This window comes from Manis pentadactyla, chromosome 12, assembly GCF_030020395.1.
Source record: "Manis pentadactyla isolate mManPen7 chromosome 12, mManPen7.hap1, whole genome shotgun sequence".
NCBI classification, from domain to species: Eukaryota; Metazoa; Chordata; class Mammalia; order Pholidota; family Manidae; genus Manis; species Manis pentadactyla.
In genome coordinates, this window is record NC_080030.1 from 43,729,843 (window position 1) to 43,748,265 (window position 18,423).

At 34.8% G+C, this 18,423-nt stretch overlaps 1 protein-coding gene across 2 annotated transcripts in view; it reads left to right on the forward strand.

The window, feature by feature from the left end:
- LATS1 (large tumor suppressor kinase 1) overlaps positions 1-17,130 on the forward strand; it is a 39,957-nt gene extending 22,827 nt beyond the window's left edge. For both annotated transcript variants that reach the window (XM_036906929.2, XM_036906930.2), the window contains 4 exons: positions 1,677-2,259; positions 4,544-4,726; positions 4,920-5,026; positions 12,083-17,130. In XM_036906929.2, coding sequence (XP_036762824.2) covers positions 1,677-2,259; positions 4,544-4,726; positions 4,920-5,026; positions 12,083-12,592 — 1,383 coding nt within the window. In that variant the 3' untranslated portion in view covers positions 12,593-17,130. The remainder of the gene's footprint in view (positions 1-1,676; positions 2,260-4,543; positions 4,727-4,919; positions 5,027-12,082) is intronic.
- The last annotated feature ends 1,293 nt before the right edge of the window (positions 17,131-18,423 follow it).

Below are 18,423 nucleotides of genomic sequence, written 5' to 3' on the forward strand. Positions count from 1 at the left end.
AAAATATATAATTTACAGTATACAGTTTGGTTGTACCTAATCCCTTTATATGGAAGTTGGAGCAAGGGTTATTTTTTAGGTTTTACATATTATTTTAAACTAAAATATCTGGGTCCCATCTCTTGGTACACTTATGAAACATTTTATTCATAGTAGGTTTTAGGCTTGTGGGTTTATTCATTAGACTGGTCTTAGAAAGTGGTGTGAGAAATGTCAGAGACATCTTAAGTTACTTCTACTTACAATTTCATTTTTATAATGTATTGGAAAATGTGCTGAAATTATTAAACTCTATTAAAAAGGACATTAAATAAATACTCACTTTAATCTCTATTGTGATTCCATACAGGTCTCTTCACTAGATATTGGGTGGTACTGTCATCATTACTATTTTATCATATGTTTACAGTTCAAAGATTTGACTCCTAATTTTACACCTATCACAGAAAATCCAAGGGGCTTAAATTTGTGGTAAAACTTCTTTATGTAACTTGACAGGGCCATTCTTATTGTTCCCACTATCAAATGAATTTTTTTAGATGAGAAATACCATGATAATCTGTATGACTTATCCATATTTTAGCTCTTAAGATTTCTTACTAAAGTCTCTGTGTTTATTTTCTTAGTTTATTTTTCCTTTTTCCTCTTCACTTTCACTAATAGCTGATTTAAACTTTTATGGTGTTGGAAGCTTTGCTGACTTCTGTAGCCTCCATTACTGTGTAGGCAAGTAAGATTTTAAGAGAAATAGTTCTACACTAAGTCTGGCATGCCACCCTTCTTAAAAGATTTTGCATGCAAATGCGCATCCTAACCAAAGCATGAGGTTTCTATAATTAGCCTTGCATTTCTAGAATTAGACTGTACTTTTCAAATCAAATTCCTTTTCTATTAAACCTTTAAATCAGTTCTTCATTAACTATCCAAAAATATAATTGTCCCTTCCTTCTAAATCTAGGTGTTCCCGGTCTACTTAGAAGTTTTTTATCAAATAAGTTGTCCCTTTTAAATAAGGTTGGAGAAGACCTTTGCATTTTGCTTAGTGGTGGCTATGAGTCCCACCCTTACTCTAATGCCCTGAGAAAGATGAAAGAAAGTTAAAAGGAAAGACTGGCTATTAAGAAATGGTTAGGTTAAAGACATTCTTTTTCTTAATACATCAGTTTTTCTTGTTCTTTGTATACCAGTTTTTGTAGAATAAATGAACCTGGAGTGGAAGAATTTCTTTTCATATAGGATAAAATGGGAGGAAGAATATTTGAGGCCTAGGCTTTCCACAAAGAGAAGCATAATATAGTGAAGGCAATCTAATCATGTAAATTTGGATGAATATGCATGGACAGATGAAGATGCATGTTAACAGATGTTTGGTTATTGCACAATGGGAACATTTTTTTGAGTGCATTACAGAGGAGTAGAAAGCTGGTCATTGGTATCATCTTTTTGCTCTCCAGAGCAGAATCTGCATATATACTCACCTTGTATATCCTGTTAACTATCCCTAAGCTGCACTTTTGATAATTAATATTCTCTGAAATACATTCTAAATTTCTAACATGCTTTATTAAAAATTATGCATTTAACCTTTAAATATATGCTTGAATTTTTTCCAAGCTATTTCTTAATATTCAGTATAGAAGGTAGTTCTTCATTTAACATTTAGTTTATTTGCCTAGGTTGGACTATCTCAAGATGCCCAGGATCAAATGAGAAAGATGCTTTGCCAAAAAGAGTCTAATTACATCCGTCTTAAGAGAGCTAAAATGGACAAGTCTATGTTTGTGAAGATAAAGACATTAGGAATAGGAGCATTTGGTGAAGTCTGTCTGGCAAGAAAAGTAGATACTAAGGCTTTGTATGCAACAAAAACTCTTCGAAAGAAAGATGTTCTGCTTCGAAATCAAGTTGCTCATGTTAAAGCCGAGAGAGATATCCTGGCTGAAGCTGACAATGAATGGGTAGTTCGTCTATATTATTCATTCCAAGATAAGGACAATTTATACTTTGTAATGGACTATATTCCTGGGGGTGATATGATGAGCCTACTAATTAGAATGGGCATCTTTCCCGAAAATCTGGCAAGATTCTACATAGCAGAACTTACTTGTGCAGTTGAAAGTGTTCATAAAATGGGTTTTATTCACAGAGATATTAAACCTGATAACATTTTGATTGATCGTGATGGTCATATTAAATTGACTGACTTCGGTCTTTGCACTGGCTTCAGATGGACACATGATTCTAAGTACTACCAAAGTGGTGAGTAAAATCATAAAATTTATTTGTACATATTAATATGATTTATTAGTGTAATAAAATATAAGATGGTCCTATCACTGGATGGGAGCCAGAAGTTCTGGGTCGAGTCTTGACTCTTTTGGGCAAATGTGGGTGAGTCTTTCAGACACTCATTTATAAAATGAAAGTGTGTTAAATTAAATTATTTCTAAATATCATTGACATTTTTGTTAATCCCTTTACATTTTATTAGTTTGAAATAGATCAGACAAATAACATTTAAAAAATCATTTTAAATGAAGTCTCATACCACCATTCAGCTTAAGCACTAGATTTATTGGTACCTTTGAAGCCCCTAAATAATCACTTTCCCTTCTTTCCTCCAACAAGGTAACCATTATTTCAGAACTTTGTAAAGATCTTTACTACTTTTCTCCATACTTTTGCCAAGTACGTATATATCCCTAAACAATTGCTATTTTCATTTTGCCTACTCTTGAACCTTTATTTAAATGTAATCATATGTATTCTGTGTTGGCTTTATATGTTTGAGGACCTTCTGTGTTACTTCATATAACATTTCACTGCTATTTAGGATTCTATTGAGTGACAATCATATAACATACTTAACCTTAAACACTTTATGTACATGATTTTATTTAATTCTCACAACGCCACTGTGAGGCAGGATGAAGAAACCGAGGCTTAGATGAAGCAACGTAACTTGCCCAAGGTCAGACAGAAAATAAGGGTGAGGGCTAGGCTTTGAACCCAGGTTTGTCTGATTACAGGGCGCATGTTATTTCTACTATACCACACTGCCTCACCAAGATCCCTTCAAGTGCTTATGGAAGTGTAAGTCAATCTAACATCTGTTGAATACTTATTGTGACTAGGTACTTTACATATTTAATTTAATGCTCATAGCAGTCCTCTTAAGGTAAGTATTATTAACCTCTGTGCTTCTGTAAACACAAGTAGACTGATATTAAATGGAGAGTACTGAGATGCCTGAACCTACCTTAATGTTCAGCTTAATATAATTTAATGTCGCCTCAGATTCACCTAAATTCTTTAGAGATCTTCTTAAAAATATGATTCTTAGGCTCTAGTCCAGTCTTCTGACTGAAAATCTTCACTGGAGGGTACATATTATATTTTAACAAAGCATCTCAGATGATTATTTCAGTTACGTGAATTTCAGATGTGTTTTTCTAGGTAATTTCACCTGGTCATGGCTTTAAATACCATCTCTATATCGGTGACTTTTCTCTCTTTCCAGAATTGGCTTCTCCCTTTCATATGGATTTCTTATAGGCATTTCAAACTTAAGTTCCCAATAAACAACTCAATTTCTACCTCTACATCTAATTCTTCAATAAGCCCTGCTTACTCCACCTTTAAATATATCCGGAATCTGTTCACTTTTCTCTGAGTCTGTCACCATTATGGTCCAAGCTTAACTGTAATAGCCTCTTCAGTGATCTCTTTTCACTCTTGTCCTCCCTATAATCTATTCTCTACATAGCAGCTCAAGTTTTATATTTTAAACATAAATCAAATCTTGTCATTTTCTGCTTCAGACTCTCCAGTATCTTCCCACTGTACTTGAAGTAAAAGGTTAACCATTTCTTTTGCTTACCAAACCCCTATCCCCAGGCTCCCACTCCATTTCCTACCAGTCTCCCCTTTACTAATCACACTGGTCTTTACTCTTTTTTCCTGGGTAGAATTCTTTGCCCTGGTTTTCAAATGGTTCAGTCCCTCTTGTTTTTTACAGTATCACCTCAATTGGTCTTCCCAAACCACCCTAGAAAGTCTGTCTGTTCCATCACCCTATGTTGATTGTATGGGATGCCTTCCTGTGTTCCTTATATATTTATTTGTTTGTTGTGTTTCTCTCCTACAGAGAAATGCCTGAGAAAAAAACTTTTTATTTATCCTTTGTCACTTCTTGAATGAATGAAACATTGATCAAGTTTGCTTGGGAACTTTGTCCAGAGTAGTAATGGGGAGCAGTGTGAATAACAAATTCTTAATCCTACCTTTGACTTTTACTATCATCATTTAACATTAAGTAAATTACTGAATCATAGGCTAGTTTTTCTTAGTGTAAAACTTGTCCTATTGGTATCTTAGAGTGCAGGCTCTAGTTGATAATAAATACCATGAGTAATTTGGCATATGCTGTGTCTTAGCTTGTCTCGGGGAGAGGTGTTGTTAACTATAAACTATGATGTCAAAGGATTAAACAGACTTTAGGTTTACCCTTCTTGTTGTTTTTATTTCTTTTTCTACTGTACAGGTGACCATCCACGGCAAGATAGCATGGATTTCAGTAATGAATGGGGTGACCCTTCTAACTGTCGATGTGGAGATAGACTGAAGCCACTAGAGCGGAGAGCTGCACGCCAGCACCAGCGATGTCTCGCACATTCTTTGGTTGGGACTCCCAATTATATTGCCCCTGAAGTGTTGTTACGAACAGGTAAAACATTTGTTCCATAAACAGTAGGTCTTTAGAGAGCTGAATTTTATATAAGAATATGGTTTATTTTGCAGGTTTATAATAAGAGTATTATTTTATAACATAAACAGGTGATTTAATATTTTGATTGTATACATTCTGAGCCCTTTTTAAAAAGTGCTTATGAATAACTAACTTCGGTATCTTATTTTAGGCTATACACAGTTATGTGATTGGTGGAGTGTTGGTGTAATTCTTTTTGAAATGTTGGTGGGACAACCTCCATTCTTGGCACAAACACCATTAGAAACACAAATGAAGGTAAGATCCAGAATCTACACCAAAAGAATTGTCACAAAGTCCCTTTACTATAGACCTTTATCAGTCATTTACTTAGAGCATCTTAATCTGACATTAAAGAATGAATTTGTTAAGGATATAGGGACCCACTTAAATTCTGTGCATGAACTTTAATCTCCATCCCACTGTTACCATACTCTAACGTTGTCTTGCTTATACACTGTATTCATATTTCATTGTCATAGAAGTCTTCAATACCTATTAAAGATTTATGCAACTAACTCTTTCTCTGTCACACACTGGCTCCTGGCTTTTGTTTCATTCCGTGCACACTCTAGCCCCAAACTACAAACATCTGTATATCTCCACTTGAAATTACCTCTGGTGCTTAAATGAGAAGCTGCCCGCAATCTTGACCATTAACTGTCCCATTAAAATCCTTTAGTTGTTCTTGTCTGTGTGTTAAAGTCAAAATTTTCCCTCTGTTCTTTGTTCATATCATTCCGTCTGGAATGTCCTCCCTTTGTTCTGAAACCTAGTTTTTAATCATTCTTTGAGATATCATTCTTAATCATTTTTTGAGGTATCATCTCTTCCATGATGCTTTTCCCCAAGTTTTAATTAATTCTGTCATTGTTTTTCATATATTTCAAACTTCCTTTAGAATTTATTTTAGGACAGGTGTACTCGTAATGCAGTCTTTCAGATTTGTATCAGATTTGTCTGAGTTTCTTTATTTTGCCTTCATTTTAATATGTATGTTTATATGTAAGTATATGCATATATACAGACGTGTGCATGTGTGGCAGGTGTGTGTGAAAAATTGAATGCTTTCTCTCTAATATTAAGAGCAAGGCAAGGGTATCTATTTTCACTTACATTAGTCAACATAGTTCTAGAAGTCTTAGGCAGTATAATATAGCAAGGAAAAGAAAGAAGAGGCATATGTATTAGAAAGAAGTAAAAAATTTTGTAGAAAATCTCAGGGAATCTATGAAAAAAGCCCTAGACCTAATAAGTAAGTTTAGTAAAATTGTGGGATATAAGGGTAATACATAAAAGTCTGTTGTAATTCTGTATTCAAGCAATGAACAACCGGAAGTTAAACTTTTTTTTAATTTAAAAAGTCAACTTTATTGAGGTATAATTAACATACCAAAACACAGCCCATATTAAAAATGTGCAATTTGATATGTTTGACATATCCATACCCCTGTAGAATGACCATCACAATCAAGAGTATGGCACAGCCCTCCTCCTCCCAAATTTTTGCATGTCCCTTGGTAGTCTTCCCCTCTTGCCTCTTCCCACATCCCCAGGTGACCACTGATCTGCTTTATGTCTCTTAGATTAGTTGCATTTTCTAGAATTTTATATAAATGGAATCATACAGTAAGTACTCTTTCTTTGCCTACCTTCTTCCCTCAGCATAAATATTTTGAGATTTATTTATTTATTTATTATTTTTTATTAAGGTATGATTGATATACACTCTTATGAAGGTTTCATATGAAAAAACAATGTGGTTACTACATTTACCCTTATTATCAAGTCCCCACCCATACCCCAATGCAGTCACTGTCCATCAGTGCAGCAAGATGCTGTGTGCCTTCTCTGTGCTACACTGTTCTCCCCGTGATCCCCCACACCATGTGTACTAAACATAATACCCCTCAATCCCCTTCTCCCTGCCTCCCCACCCGCCCTCCCACACCCCTCCCCTTTGATAACCACTAGTTCATTCGTGGAGTCAATTTTGAGGTTTATTCATGTTGAATCATTTACCCAGAGTTCATTCCTTATTTGTGAGTGTTCATTTGTGTAGATACAACAGTTTATTCATTCACCTGTTGATGGATTTGAGTTGTTTCTAGTTTTTGGCTATTACAAATAAAACTGCTATGGATATTCGTGCATTAGTCTTTGTACAGAAATATACTTTCATTTCTGTTGGGTAAATACCTAGGAGTGAAATGACTGGATCATAAAGTAGTTTTACATCTAAATTTTTAAAGAAACTATCAAACTGTTTACCGAAGTGGTTGTACCATTTCACATTTCTACTAGCCATGTGTGAAGGTTCTAGTTCCTCTAAATCATAGATATCCCTTGGAATTGGTAACCTTTCAAATTTTAGCTCCTTTAATAGTTATGCACTGGTACCTCACTGGTGTTTTTTATTTTTTGTTTTTATGGCATCGATAGACACTCTTGTGAACGTTTCACATGAAAAACATGTGGTTTCTACATCCACCCATATTATCAAGTCCTCCCCACACCCCATCACAGTCACTGTCTATCAGCATAGTAGATGCCACAGAGCCACGGAACTGAAATTTAAAAACACTATCATTTACTGTAGCTTCCCCAAATTAAAATATGGCTGTTAATCTAATAGAGTATGAATAAGATATGTATGCTGAAAGCTACAAACTCCCAATAAAAGAAATCAAGGAAGATCTTAATAGATGCACACATACACAAGGTTAATGCATTGGAAGACTCAACATAAAGTTATCATTTCTCCCTAAATTAATCAATAGATTTAACTCAATTCCAATAAAAATTCCCAACAGGAATTTTTATAGATATAGATGAGTCAATTCTAAACTTTTTTTTAAAAGAAGAGCAAAGTTAGACCACTATCAACTAGTTGATTTAAGACTTGCTATGAAGCTACAGTAATCCAGGCAGTGTGATACTGGCAAAGGATATACACACACAGATCAGTGGGACAGGATAAAGAAGGGATAAATAGGACCACACATATAAAATGGCCATTTGATCTTTGACAAAGGTGCAAATGCAGAAAAGATAGTTTTTAAACAAATGGTGTTGGGAAATTGGTCAGCCATATGCAAAATATACTGAACCTCAATGTAAACCTCACATTTTACACAAAGATTAATTCAAACCAATCATAGATCTAGAGGTAAACATAAAGCTCTGTAATACTTTTAGAAGAAAATATAGTAGAAAATCTTTATAGCCTAGGGTTAGGTGAAGAGTTCTTAAAAATGACACCAAAATCATGATCCATAAAAGAAAACATTGAGAAATTGGACTTCGTCAAAATTAAAAACTTTCAGTCTGCCAAAGACACAGTAAGACAATGAAAAGATAAGTTACAGCTTGGGAGAAAATATTTGCAGATCACATATCCAACAAAGGGCTTCTGTCTAACTATATAAAGACCTCTCAAAACTCAGTAGTAAGAAAAACAGCCCAAGCCAGTGACCTATTAGAGGTTTCCTTAAATGTTTGGATCAAAAAAGAAAAGTACCTCTTTAAATCTTCCTGAGTGGGTGGAAATAAAGGCAAGCCTCTGGGCTCGGCCCTCAGGGAGCCACCAAGACCAACCAAAATGTACAACCTCCAATTTTTGGAAGGCAGGGTCTTTACTGCCCTCCGGGCACTAGCCAGTTGCTCCAAGAGGGTGGGCTGCCCTCTGCATAATCACAGTAGGACTGAGGAATAGTAAATGGTAGGTGGTTGCTGCACACTGCTGCCTTGCCAAATTTTCACAGCTTCTCCTTGCCTGAAGCATTCCCTTTGTTGCTGTAATTGTCAGGTGGCAGAGTTCCAAAGTAATCAATTCTGGCACTTTTTCCCAATTTAATTGTTTTTGTTGGGTGGGGGCTGACCCCTGAAGCTATTATTTGCCATTTTCCATGATATCTCCCTATATTATGTTTTTTACTATTATCTCTTTGTACAGTTTTGTTATAGGTTCTAGTGACTATAAAATACAAACTAAGTTTTCACTGCCTACTTGGAATTAATATTTTACCACTTCAAGTTCAGTATAAAATCTTACTATCATGTAGGTCCCTTTACTCTCAACTGTTTTTATATTTTAGTTGACTTTTACATTTAAAACCTCATCCGGCAATGTTGCAGTTTTTTTGTTTTCAACCATCAACTTGTTTTAAAGAACTCAGGATGGAAGACTAGTCATTTACCTGAATACTTAGCATTTTTCTTGCTCTTCCTTTGTTGATGATGTTTTAAGACACCTTTTATATCATATCCCTTCTGTCTGAAGAACTTTCTTTAGCAAATACTTTATACCAGGTTTTCTGACTGCAGATTCTCTGTTTTCCTTCATCTGAGAATGAATGTCTTTATTTCACCTTCCTTAGGCTGTTAGCATCTGAGTTTGAGTTCTTGTGGAACTTTGAAGTGTTGTCCACTTCCTTCTGTCCTTCATAGTTTCTGATGAGAAGTTTACAGTCATTTTTCCTCAAGTAATGCATTTTTCACTGACTGCTTTCCAGAATTTGTCTTTAGTTTTCAGTGTTGTAATTATGATACATCTGGACATGGATTCCTTACAGCTTATCCTGTTTGGTTTCACTGAGCATCTTGAATTTATAGGTTTGTCAAATTTGGGGAGTTTTCATGGCCATCATTGCTTGAAATATTTTTTCTATACCTCACACTTTTTCCTCTTGGCACTCTAATTACACCAATGTTAGACCTTTTGTTATAGTCCCACAAATTACTGAGGTTTTCATATTTTTTAACTCTTTTTCTCTCTCTCCTGTTAAGATTGCATAATTTCTATTGATCTGTCTTTAAGTTCACTAATTCATTCCTCTGACATCTCCTTTCTGCTATTAAGCCCCTCCATTGAGTTTTTTTATTTTGGTTATAGTATTTTTCAGTTCTAAAATTTCCATTTGATACCTCTTCATATCTTCAGTTTCTTTGCTGAGACTTTTGTCTTTCATTTCATTTCAAGACTATTCATCCTTATTTGTAGCATTTTTATAATGGCTACTTTAGTCTTTGTCAGATAATCCTAACATCTGTGTCATCTCAACACTAACATCTGCTGATTTTCTTTTCCTATGTGGTTTGAAATTTCCATGGTTCTTTGTATACCAAGTAAATGTGTATCCTACACATTTTGAATATTTTGTTGTGAGACTCTAGGTCTCGTTTATATCTTACAGAGAATGTTTTGGCAAGATTTTAAGCCAGGTTGGATTCTGGCCACAAGTTCCAACCAGCCTTTTTGTGGCTTTTTTTTCAATGTGAGTTTCATTGTCAAAGTATTTGCATTGCTAGCCAAATCTCTCCCTGGGCTGTGGTCTTTGCCTTTGTTCAGTTCTCAAAATCTTTAATATGCTCTCTAGGGTTAGATTCATGGAAGTACAGTTTGGACATGAGCCCAGCAATTTGGGAAATTTACCCCATAACATTTTCTTACAATATCCTCCTTCTCTACCATGTTTCCATTACTTTCCAGTTTCCTCGGGCTTCCCTTTTCAGTTCTTTGACCAGAAAGTGAGATTGTACTTACCCTACTCTGCCATACACATCTCATGTGACTATACCTGCATCCGTGTCAAGGTGGTAAGAGGACAGAGAGACCAAAAATGTGACCGGGATTCAACCCATCCTCTTGGGACCATATGATTTGGCTTCCAATTGGAGAGGAAGGGTCCCTTCTCTCAGAGTTTTATGTGGCCCTTATTTCATCTCTGTTGTGACAAGTAAAACCCCTTTCCCACTCCCTGAGTCTGAAGGTTTCTCTGTCTGTGCTATACCTTTTCAGGGTTTGGTCTGCCTTGAGTCTAGACCAGAGGATATGCTACAGGAAAAAAAACAGTAAATTCACCACTAGTTCATTGGTGCTTCAAATTCTCTTCTTCCCCGGTCTGCCAGTTAATTGTTTACTTTTCAGGGTTGTCAGGCAGCTGCTGTATGCATTCTCTCCAGGTGCTAAACAGCATTTAGTAGCAAAGACAGGTTGCGGTACACCTGTTACAACTTACTGAGAACTGGAATCCCTCTGGCTGCTTTTAGGATTTTTTCCTTTTCAACTGGTTTCTGATTTTCACCATGATGTGCCTATATGTAGTTTTCTTTATATTTATCTTGATTGACATTCACAAAACTTCTTGAATTGTGGGTTGATGACTTCCATCAATTTTGGAAAATTCCCTGTCCTTACCTCCTCAAAGATTTCTTCTTCCTTCTCTTCTTCTGGGACTGTAGTATACATACGATAAACATTTGATATTATCCTAACATGTCGCCTATGTTTCATTCCTTTTTTTAATTCTATTTTTCTCTCTCTGTGCTATAGTTTACATTAATTTCTGTTGACTCATCTTTGAATTAACTCATCTTTTTTTTTTTTGCTATGCCTAGTCTTTTTATTTTTACCTTAAACTAAAAAATCCTGAATGTAACTTTAAAGAACTTGTCCAGCTGATTGTATATTTTAATTTCCCCTATCTGAAATAGATGATGAAACCGGGCATAAATAATTACTACTATATAATAATTTTCCCCCCCAAAAATTCAAATATTTTATTAGTTGAGGCATCTCCTTTTTCTAACCCATAAGATTTTAAGGTGAACAGATATTAGAGGAGGTGTTTATTTTTTTTCCTTCTACTGTAGCTGTTAAGCTCCTATAGGAATAAGGAAGAATGGGGTTCATTTATTCATTTATTTAACAGATGTTTATTGACTATCTGCTACCTTCCTTTTCCTTCCCTCCTTGCCTCCCCTTGCCTCCCTCCCTCTTGTCTTTCTTCCCCCTCTTGTCTTTCCTCCTCCCTCCCTCTTTCCAGTTTATTCAAAACCATAATAAGCATTTATTAAACATCTATTAACTATGTGCTGGCAATTTGCAAAGCATTAGAAAATACAAAAACAAAACTTGGTCAACAGCCTTATGGAATTTTATACTGTACTAGGACCAGGCATAAATAGGTACCACAAGGTATTAGAGATATTACAATACAAGTAAGTATATAGAACAGGAGAGGCATAGTAGGAACAGCAATTTCTACCTCAGGTAGAAGGGATTAACAGAGAGGAGAAAACTTACAGTGAGTCTTGTAATGAATGTAAGTTGCCTGAAGAGGAGAGGGTGGGAAAAAAACGTTATTTCCCACCAAATGATTCATTATTGAAGGTAACCATGGCAAAAAACACGCCATTTATTTTAAAAAAACACAAGTGGCCCAGTAAGACTTTTTGTTATAAATCTTGGAGGAAATTTTTGTTTTTCTTATTTACCTCTTTCCTCCTAATTTTTAAAAATTTTCTTTAAAGGTTATCAACTGGCAAACATCTCTTCACATTCCACCACAAGCTAAACTGAGTCCTGAAGCTTCTGATCTTATTATTAAACTTTGCCGAGGACCAGAAGATCGCTTAGGCAAGAATGGTGCTGATGAAATAAAAGCTCATCCATTTTTTAAAACAATTGATTTCTCCAGTGACCTGAGACAGCAGTCTGCTTCATACATTCCTAAAATCACACACCCAACAGATACATCCAATTTTGATCCCGTGGATCCTGATAAGTTATGGAGTGATGATAATGAGGAAGAAAATGTAAATGACACACTCAACGGATGGTATAAAAATGGAAAGCACCCTGAGCATGCTTTCTATGAATTTACCTTTAGGAGGTTTTTTGATGACAATGGCTACCCATATAATTATCCAAAGCCTATTGAATATGAATATATTAATTCACAAGGCTCAGAGCAACAGTCAGATGAAGATGATCAGCACACAGGCTCAGAGATCAAAAATCGTGATCTAGTGTATGTTTAACACACTAGGAAATAATTTAATGAGGATTTGAGGAAAGGCCTGAAACGCAGGGTCTTTTGAGGCTCTGAGAATAGAATTATGCAAATGTGACAGAGCTGTGTATATGTACTCTGTGTACAATATTTTATGTTCCTAAATTATGGGAAATCTTTTTAAAATGTTAATTTATTCCAGCCTTTTAAATCAGTAATTTAGAAAAAAATTGTTATAAAGAAAGTAAATTATGAACTGAATATTATAGTCAGTTCTTGGTACTTAAAGTACTTAAAGAAAATAGTGCTTTGTTTAAAAGGAGAAGCCTGGTATCTATTTGTACATATGCTAAATAATTTTAAAAGATAAGAGTTTTTGAAATTTTTTTAAAGACAGTTTTAGTTATCTTGCTTTAACCAAATACGAAATATACCCCATATTTACAGAATTCCTTTTCCCCCCAATAACCTTGTTGGTACAAAATAAGCTATAGAAATTAAGCCATCATGGTGGTAAGTGTTCCTAGGCTAATGATAATCTGTATAATTCACATCTTGGAACTAAGAAATACAGGGTTGAAACAGTATGTTCATCAGAAGAAAAAATAATGCAGTTTATCTTTTTTTCCCTCTCTGGGGAATATTCTGGCATTGTTTTTTTTTTTTTTTTACTTTATTTTTATTTTTTTATTTTGGTATCATTAATATACAATTACATGAGCAACAATGTGGTTACTAGATACCCCCCATTGTCAATACTAGATTCCCCCCATATACCTCATTACAGTCACTGTCCATCAGCATAGTAAGATGCTATAGCATCACTACTTGTCTTCTTTATGCTATACTGCCTTCCCCATGCCCACCCCCAACATTATGTGTGCTAATGGTAATGCCCCTATTTCCCCTTATCCCTCCCTTCCCACCCACTCTCCCCAGTCCCTTTACCTTTGGTAACTGTTAGTCCATTCTTGGGTTCTTTGAGTCTGCTGCTGTTTTGTTCCTTCAGTTTTTTCTTTGTTCTTATACTCCACAGATGAGTGAAATCATTTGATACTTGTCTTCCTCCACTTGGCTTATTTCACTGAGCATAATACCTTCTAGCTCCATCCATGTTGTTGCAAATGGTAGGATTTGTTTTCTCCTTATGGCTGAATAATATTCCATTGTGTATATATGTACCACCTCTTCTTTATCCATTCATCTACTGATGGACACTTAGGTTGCTTCCATTTCTTGGCTATTGTAAATAGTGCTGCGATAAACATAGGAGTGCATATCTCTTTTTGAAACGGGCCTCCTGCATTCCTAGGGTAAATTCCTAGGAGTGGAATTCCTGGGTCAAAAGGTATTTCTATTTTGAGCTTTTTGAGGAATTTCCATATTGCTTTCCACAATGGTTGAACTAATTTACATTCCCACCAGCAGTGTAGGAGGGTTCCCCTTTCTCCACATCCTTGCCAACATTTGTTCTTGTTTGTCTTTTGGATCGTGGGCATCCTAACTGGTGTGAGGTGATATTTCAATGTGGTTTTAATTTGCATTTCTCTGATGATTGCTGATGTGGAGCATCTTTTCATGTGCCTGTTGACCATCTGAATTTCTCTGGCATTTATTTTTTAAGAATTACTGGCTTTAAATGAAACAAAGCACTACCATTTTTCTTTTCATATGTATTTTTAATGCTGCTTCTAGTTTTAAAAGGGAACAGAGCTGCCATAAAGAAAATTTTTTATACAAGAGCTAAGATCTTTCATATTTTTACTTCAAGATTCAGAAACAGCTTCTACTATCCTATACAAATTTCAGTTTCATATGAAAGTTTGATTATAAATTACTTGTGGGTACTCACTAGAAAAGTACTTTTTCTCTACCGTAACAGTTTTGGTCATCAGTAATGTTACAGATTTCCTCTTTCAGAACAGTGCTACATACACACGTTGTTTTTGGCAAAGGAAAACCCTAGCTATTTGGCAATATTTTAGCTATGGGCAGATTAATTGGTGAAAAATTCATTAACTCTTAAGGTGGCCATTAGTAATCAGGAGTAGTTACATGGTGGTCTTAATAGAAAATTCAAATTCTCTTACTTAAGGTTAAATAATTTTTTTTTAATCATTCCATTATATGTAGGTTTTAAGGAAAACTCATGGTTTTATGCTAAAATACATTTAGCTTATCTTTTAGGAAGGAGAAAATGACTCTATTCTGACATTAGTAAAATTTGTAACTCATTTCCTTAATCTTTGCTGATACAGAATTGTTTTATCAAAACTTAGTATTTGTGGATAAGAGGCATAATTTTAGTGATTTTTCAAGCTTTTAGCTTACTTCATATAAAAGCTAATGGAAATCATATATTTAAGTAAAATTAGAGGCAAAGCAGTTCCAGTTGAATTGGGGAGGGCAGAGATTTATTAGCTTATACTTCCCACCTCTCTATATAGGTTTGGCCCTCTCAGAGCTCACTTGTAACCCACTGTGTAATGGTGGGTCTTTGGGGTCATTAGTCCTTTTGAGAATCTGGTGAAAGCTGTGGACCCTTTTCCCAGAAAAGTGTAACCCAACACAACATGTATAAAATGTTGCATGCAGTTTTAGGAATTCTGGATGTGTTGAAGCCTGTCACAAACTCTTGGTTAAGGACTGTCTGTTCTATAAGAACACTGATGTATTAAACTAAGAACATTGCTTTAGTTTATTGGTTAGTACTCAGATTAGCACATCTTGTATAAACACTGATAATTTATGACAGAAAGGGTCTGTACCATGTGATAAGATATCCCTAAGAATGTTCTCTCTTGTTGGTACAGCACTAAGACATTTTAAACATACCCTTTTGTGGGGACTGAAATTCATGTTAGGCTCGTTACAGGCTTGATACAGAAATATTTCTGAAGGACTGCTAAACAGAATTGTAAGAAAATGAATGAATGAATAGCAGTCTTCACTTCATGGAACATTTGATTGATTCTATAAAATACTATGCAAAACAAATTAGTTCAAGAATTTTTAGCTTAGTACTCAAAATTTTCAGATACTCCTCTTTTTCTTAGGGCCTTTTCAATCTGGTTTATTTAATTTTCCATTTAGTTGTTTTACTTCTGGACTATGGTGCAATACAAAAACCAACTTTGTTACATTTGTTATAGGAAAACTATGGTGCTGTCTCCTCTCCACAAAATCTGTGTTGCCCTTATTCCTTACATGTAACAGACACTACAAATTTTATATTCTTTTAAAATTTCCTCGGATAGTACAAGCTTTTTGTGTTTATCTGAAGCAATGTACAAGCCATTATTATCTGCAATTTTAAGAGTTTGTTAATGCTTATTTGCTATTTTATTCCCAAACTATATCCAGTTCTTCCAGTATACAATCTGGTGCTTCCTGACCTAAAAAATGAGAACATCAAAAGTCTATATATTTAATGTCAATTGAAATAGAGTGAAAACATTGGTTATACATGTTGTCTTCTTAAAGTAATTTTCCCACTCATTAAAAAAGTGCTATCTTTCTTACACTTACCCCTTTTTATGCATATCAATAGTATTTATAAAATGTGTCCTATAATATGTAATTGTAGATACTGTTATGTGTTGTCCAGTGATATCCTAAGGCAGGCCCTATTGCTGTATCTTTGCTACCTTATTTGAAATAGAAACTAGAATGTATGACTAAGAAGTCACTTTGAGATTGACTTTTTTAAAAAGTTATTACCTTCTGCTGTTGCAAAGTGCAAAACTGTGAGTGGAAATGTTTTATTCTGACTTAATATGTTAAAAATTAGAGAATACAGTGGGGGATTTTTTGATATTGCTGCTGCTGTTACCTAAGGTACTTTAGAAATTTTTCTTGATAAAAATAAACAGAAATCCCTTTGGTATTTGAAGTGAAACATTCAGCCTGTTTCTTTTAATCTAAAAAAAGCAATTTGGGTCAACATATTGGTATATTTGTAAAGCGCCTTAATACATCCCTTTGTGGAAGGCACTATACCACAGTTTACTTTTATTTTGTATTGTGTATATAGGTCTTTTGTATTAAAATTGAATCAATACAACAGTACAGTTTTATAAAATAATACTCTGTTAGGAAAATAAATCACAGCTTTGCAATATAACTGAATTGTTTTGCATACTTCTGAATGTAGTAGATACAAATAATCAGCCTGTGTTTTTAATGAATCTATTTGTATTTTCCCAATCATTTTCTCTAGTGTAACTTGCTGGGATGATAATAAAAAAAGCAAAAATTCAAATCTTTCAGTTATGTGTGGAAAGCTGACTTTTAAGTTGCTTAAGTATGTTGATTTTTTAATTCAAAATTTATATTTTTTATTCTCAGAAAATTTATGATGAAATATGTGATGCTCTGGAATTAAAATATATGTGACAACGATAAAACCTAGCTAGGTTACGGCAAACTGAATAGAATGAGTGTAACCCAGCAAAATGTTTTCCTTTTGCCCAACATAAGTACAATAAGTGTTTCATGTTAAAGGCTTCCTTTAGATCAACACAGATTTAAACCTTTTAAATTATTAAACTCTGCATTTAAGTATCATTTGAGTCAGTTTATAATTTTTAAAATGTGAAGTTGGTGGCTAATCTCTTTTCCTTTATTTACATAATCCTTTATCACATGAACTGCTTACCAGATAAAAAATACGGTTCTATCTTAAATCAACTTCACACAGATGAACAAGTATTAGTTTTCTTTTTTCCTTTTTCAAGCATTATCATCATTCTTATGTCTCTCTTTATTCTCTTCTTCACACTCCCTTATAAAATTACAGTGATCTATGTGAGGCTGTTGTATAGCTGTTGCAAACTGCATTATTCCTGCGGTTCATTTACTGCATTGTGAACTCATGTTTGGCATGCTTAAAACTGCAACTATATCTTCTCCCAAAGCCAAACACATAGAATGTGTATCTGCTTAGTGTATGAAGGGTAGAAGGAGGATGTCAAATTTATGTTTTGAAACATAGGCAATACTTGCCTCCCTAGTGTGCAGTCTTTCCTTCTTCCCTTCCTTAGAGTCATCCAGAGAGCCTGAACATTTTGCTGGATTCGTAATCTGGCTGAGACTTCGAGTTGTTTCCCTTGGAGAGGGGTTAAATTTGTTCTGGTGGGAAAGGGTCTTAGAGTACCAAGCTCCCAGAGGGATTCACTGACACAAGCTGCTCTTGTTCCCTAGCGTCCATTCTCTAGTTCTTTTACTAATAGAGCTCCCAACCATGTCCAGGTTTTGACTGATTACAGTGCATGTTTGTCATGTTCCCTTGTAATTAGGTGTAGCCTCATGACTAGGTTTTGGCCATTGGGATATGAACAGACATGATATGTGCAAGTTGTACTTTATACACTTAAATTTAATATTGGTTGCCTTCCACCTGTGCTTTCCCTCTCCCATAGGATGGAACATGAACAGAGTGGTGACTTTTTTTTTATACTGACCTTGAAAATCAGAAAACAACATAGTGATGGTAGATTAACAAAATTAACAGAACTGAAAGATTGTGTGAGGTGGGGCTGTTTGTCCAACCTGGACTGAACCTTGGCTGATCAAGTGCAGAACATTAAAGAAAAGAAAAAACATCCATTTGTATTTGTTGAACTTATACCCTAATTAATATGGTGTATAATTTTTTCAATGTGTAATCTGATTAGCAAAACAATTTAAGAAGTTAATTTTGTACTCTTGACTATCATACAGTCATGAAATTCAATGATTTACCTGGTATGTGTTTTTCCAGTTCATCATCCCTGTTACTACTAATTTAGTTGAGGTCCTCATGTACTCATACTTATTGTAATAACTTCTAACTGGAATCTTTGACTTCATTCTGGTCCT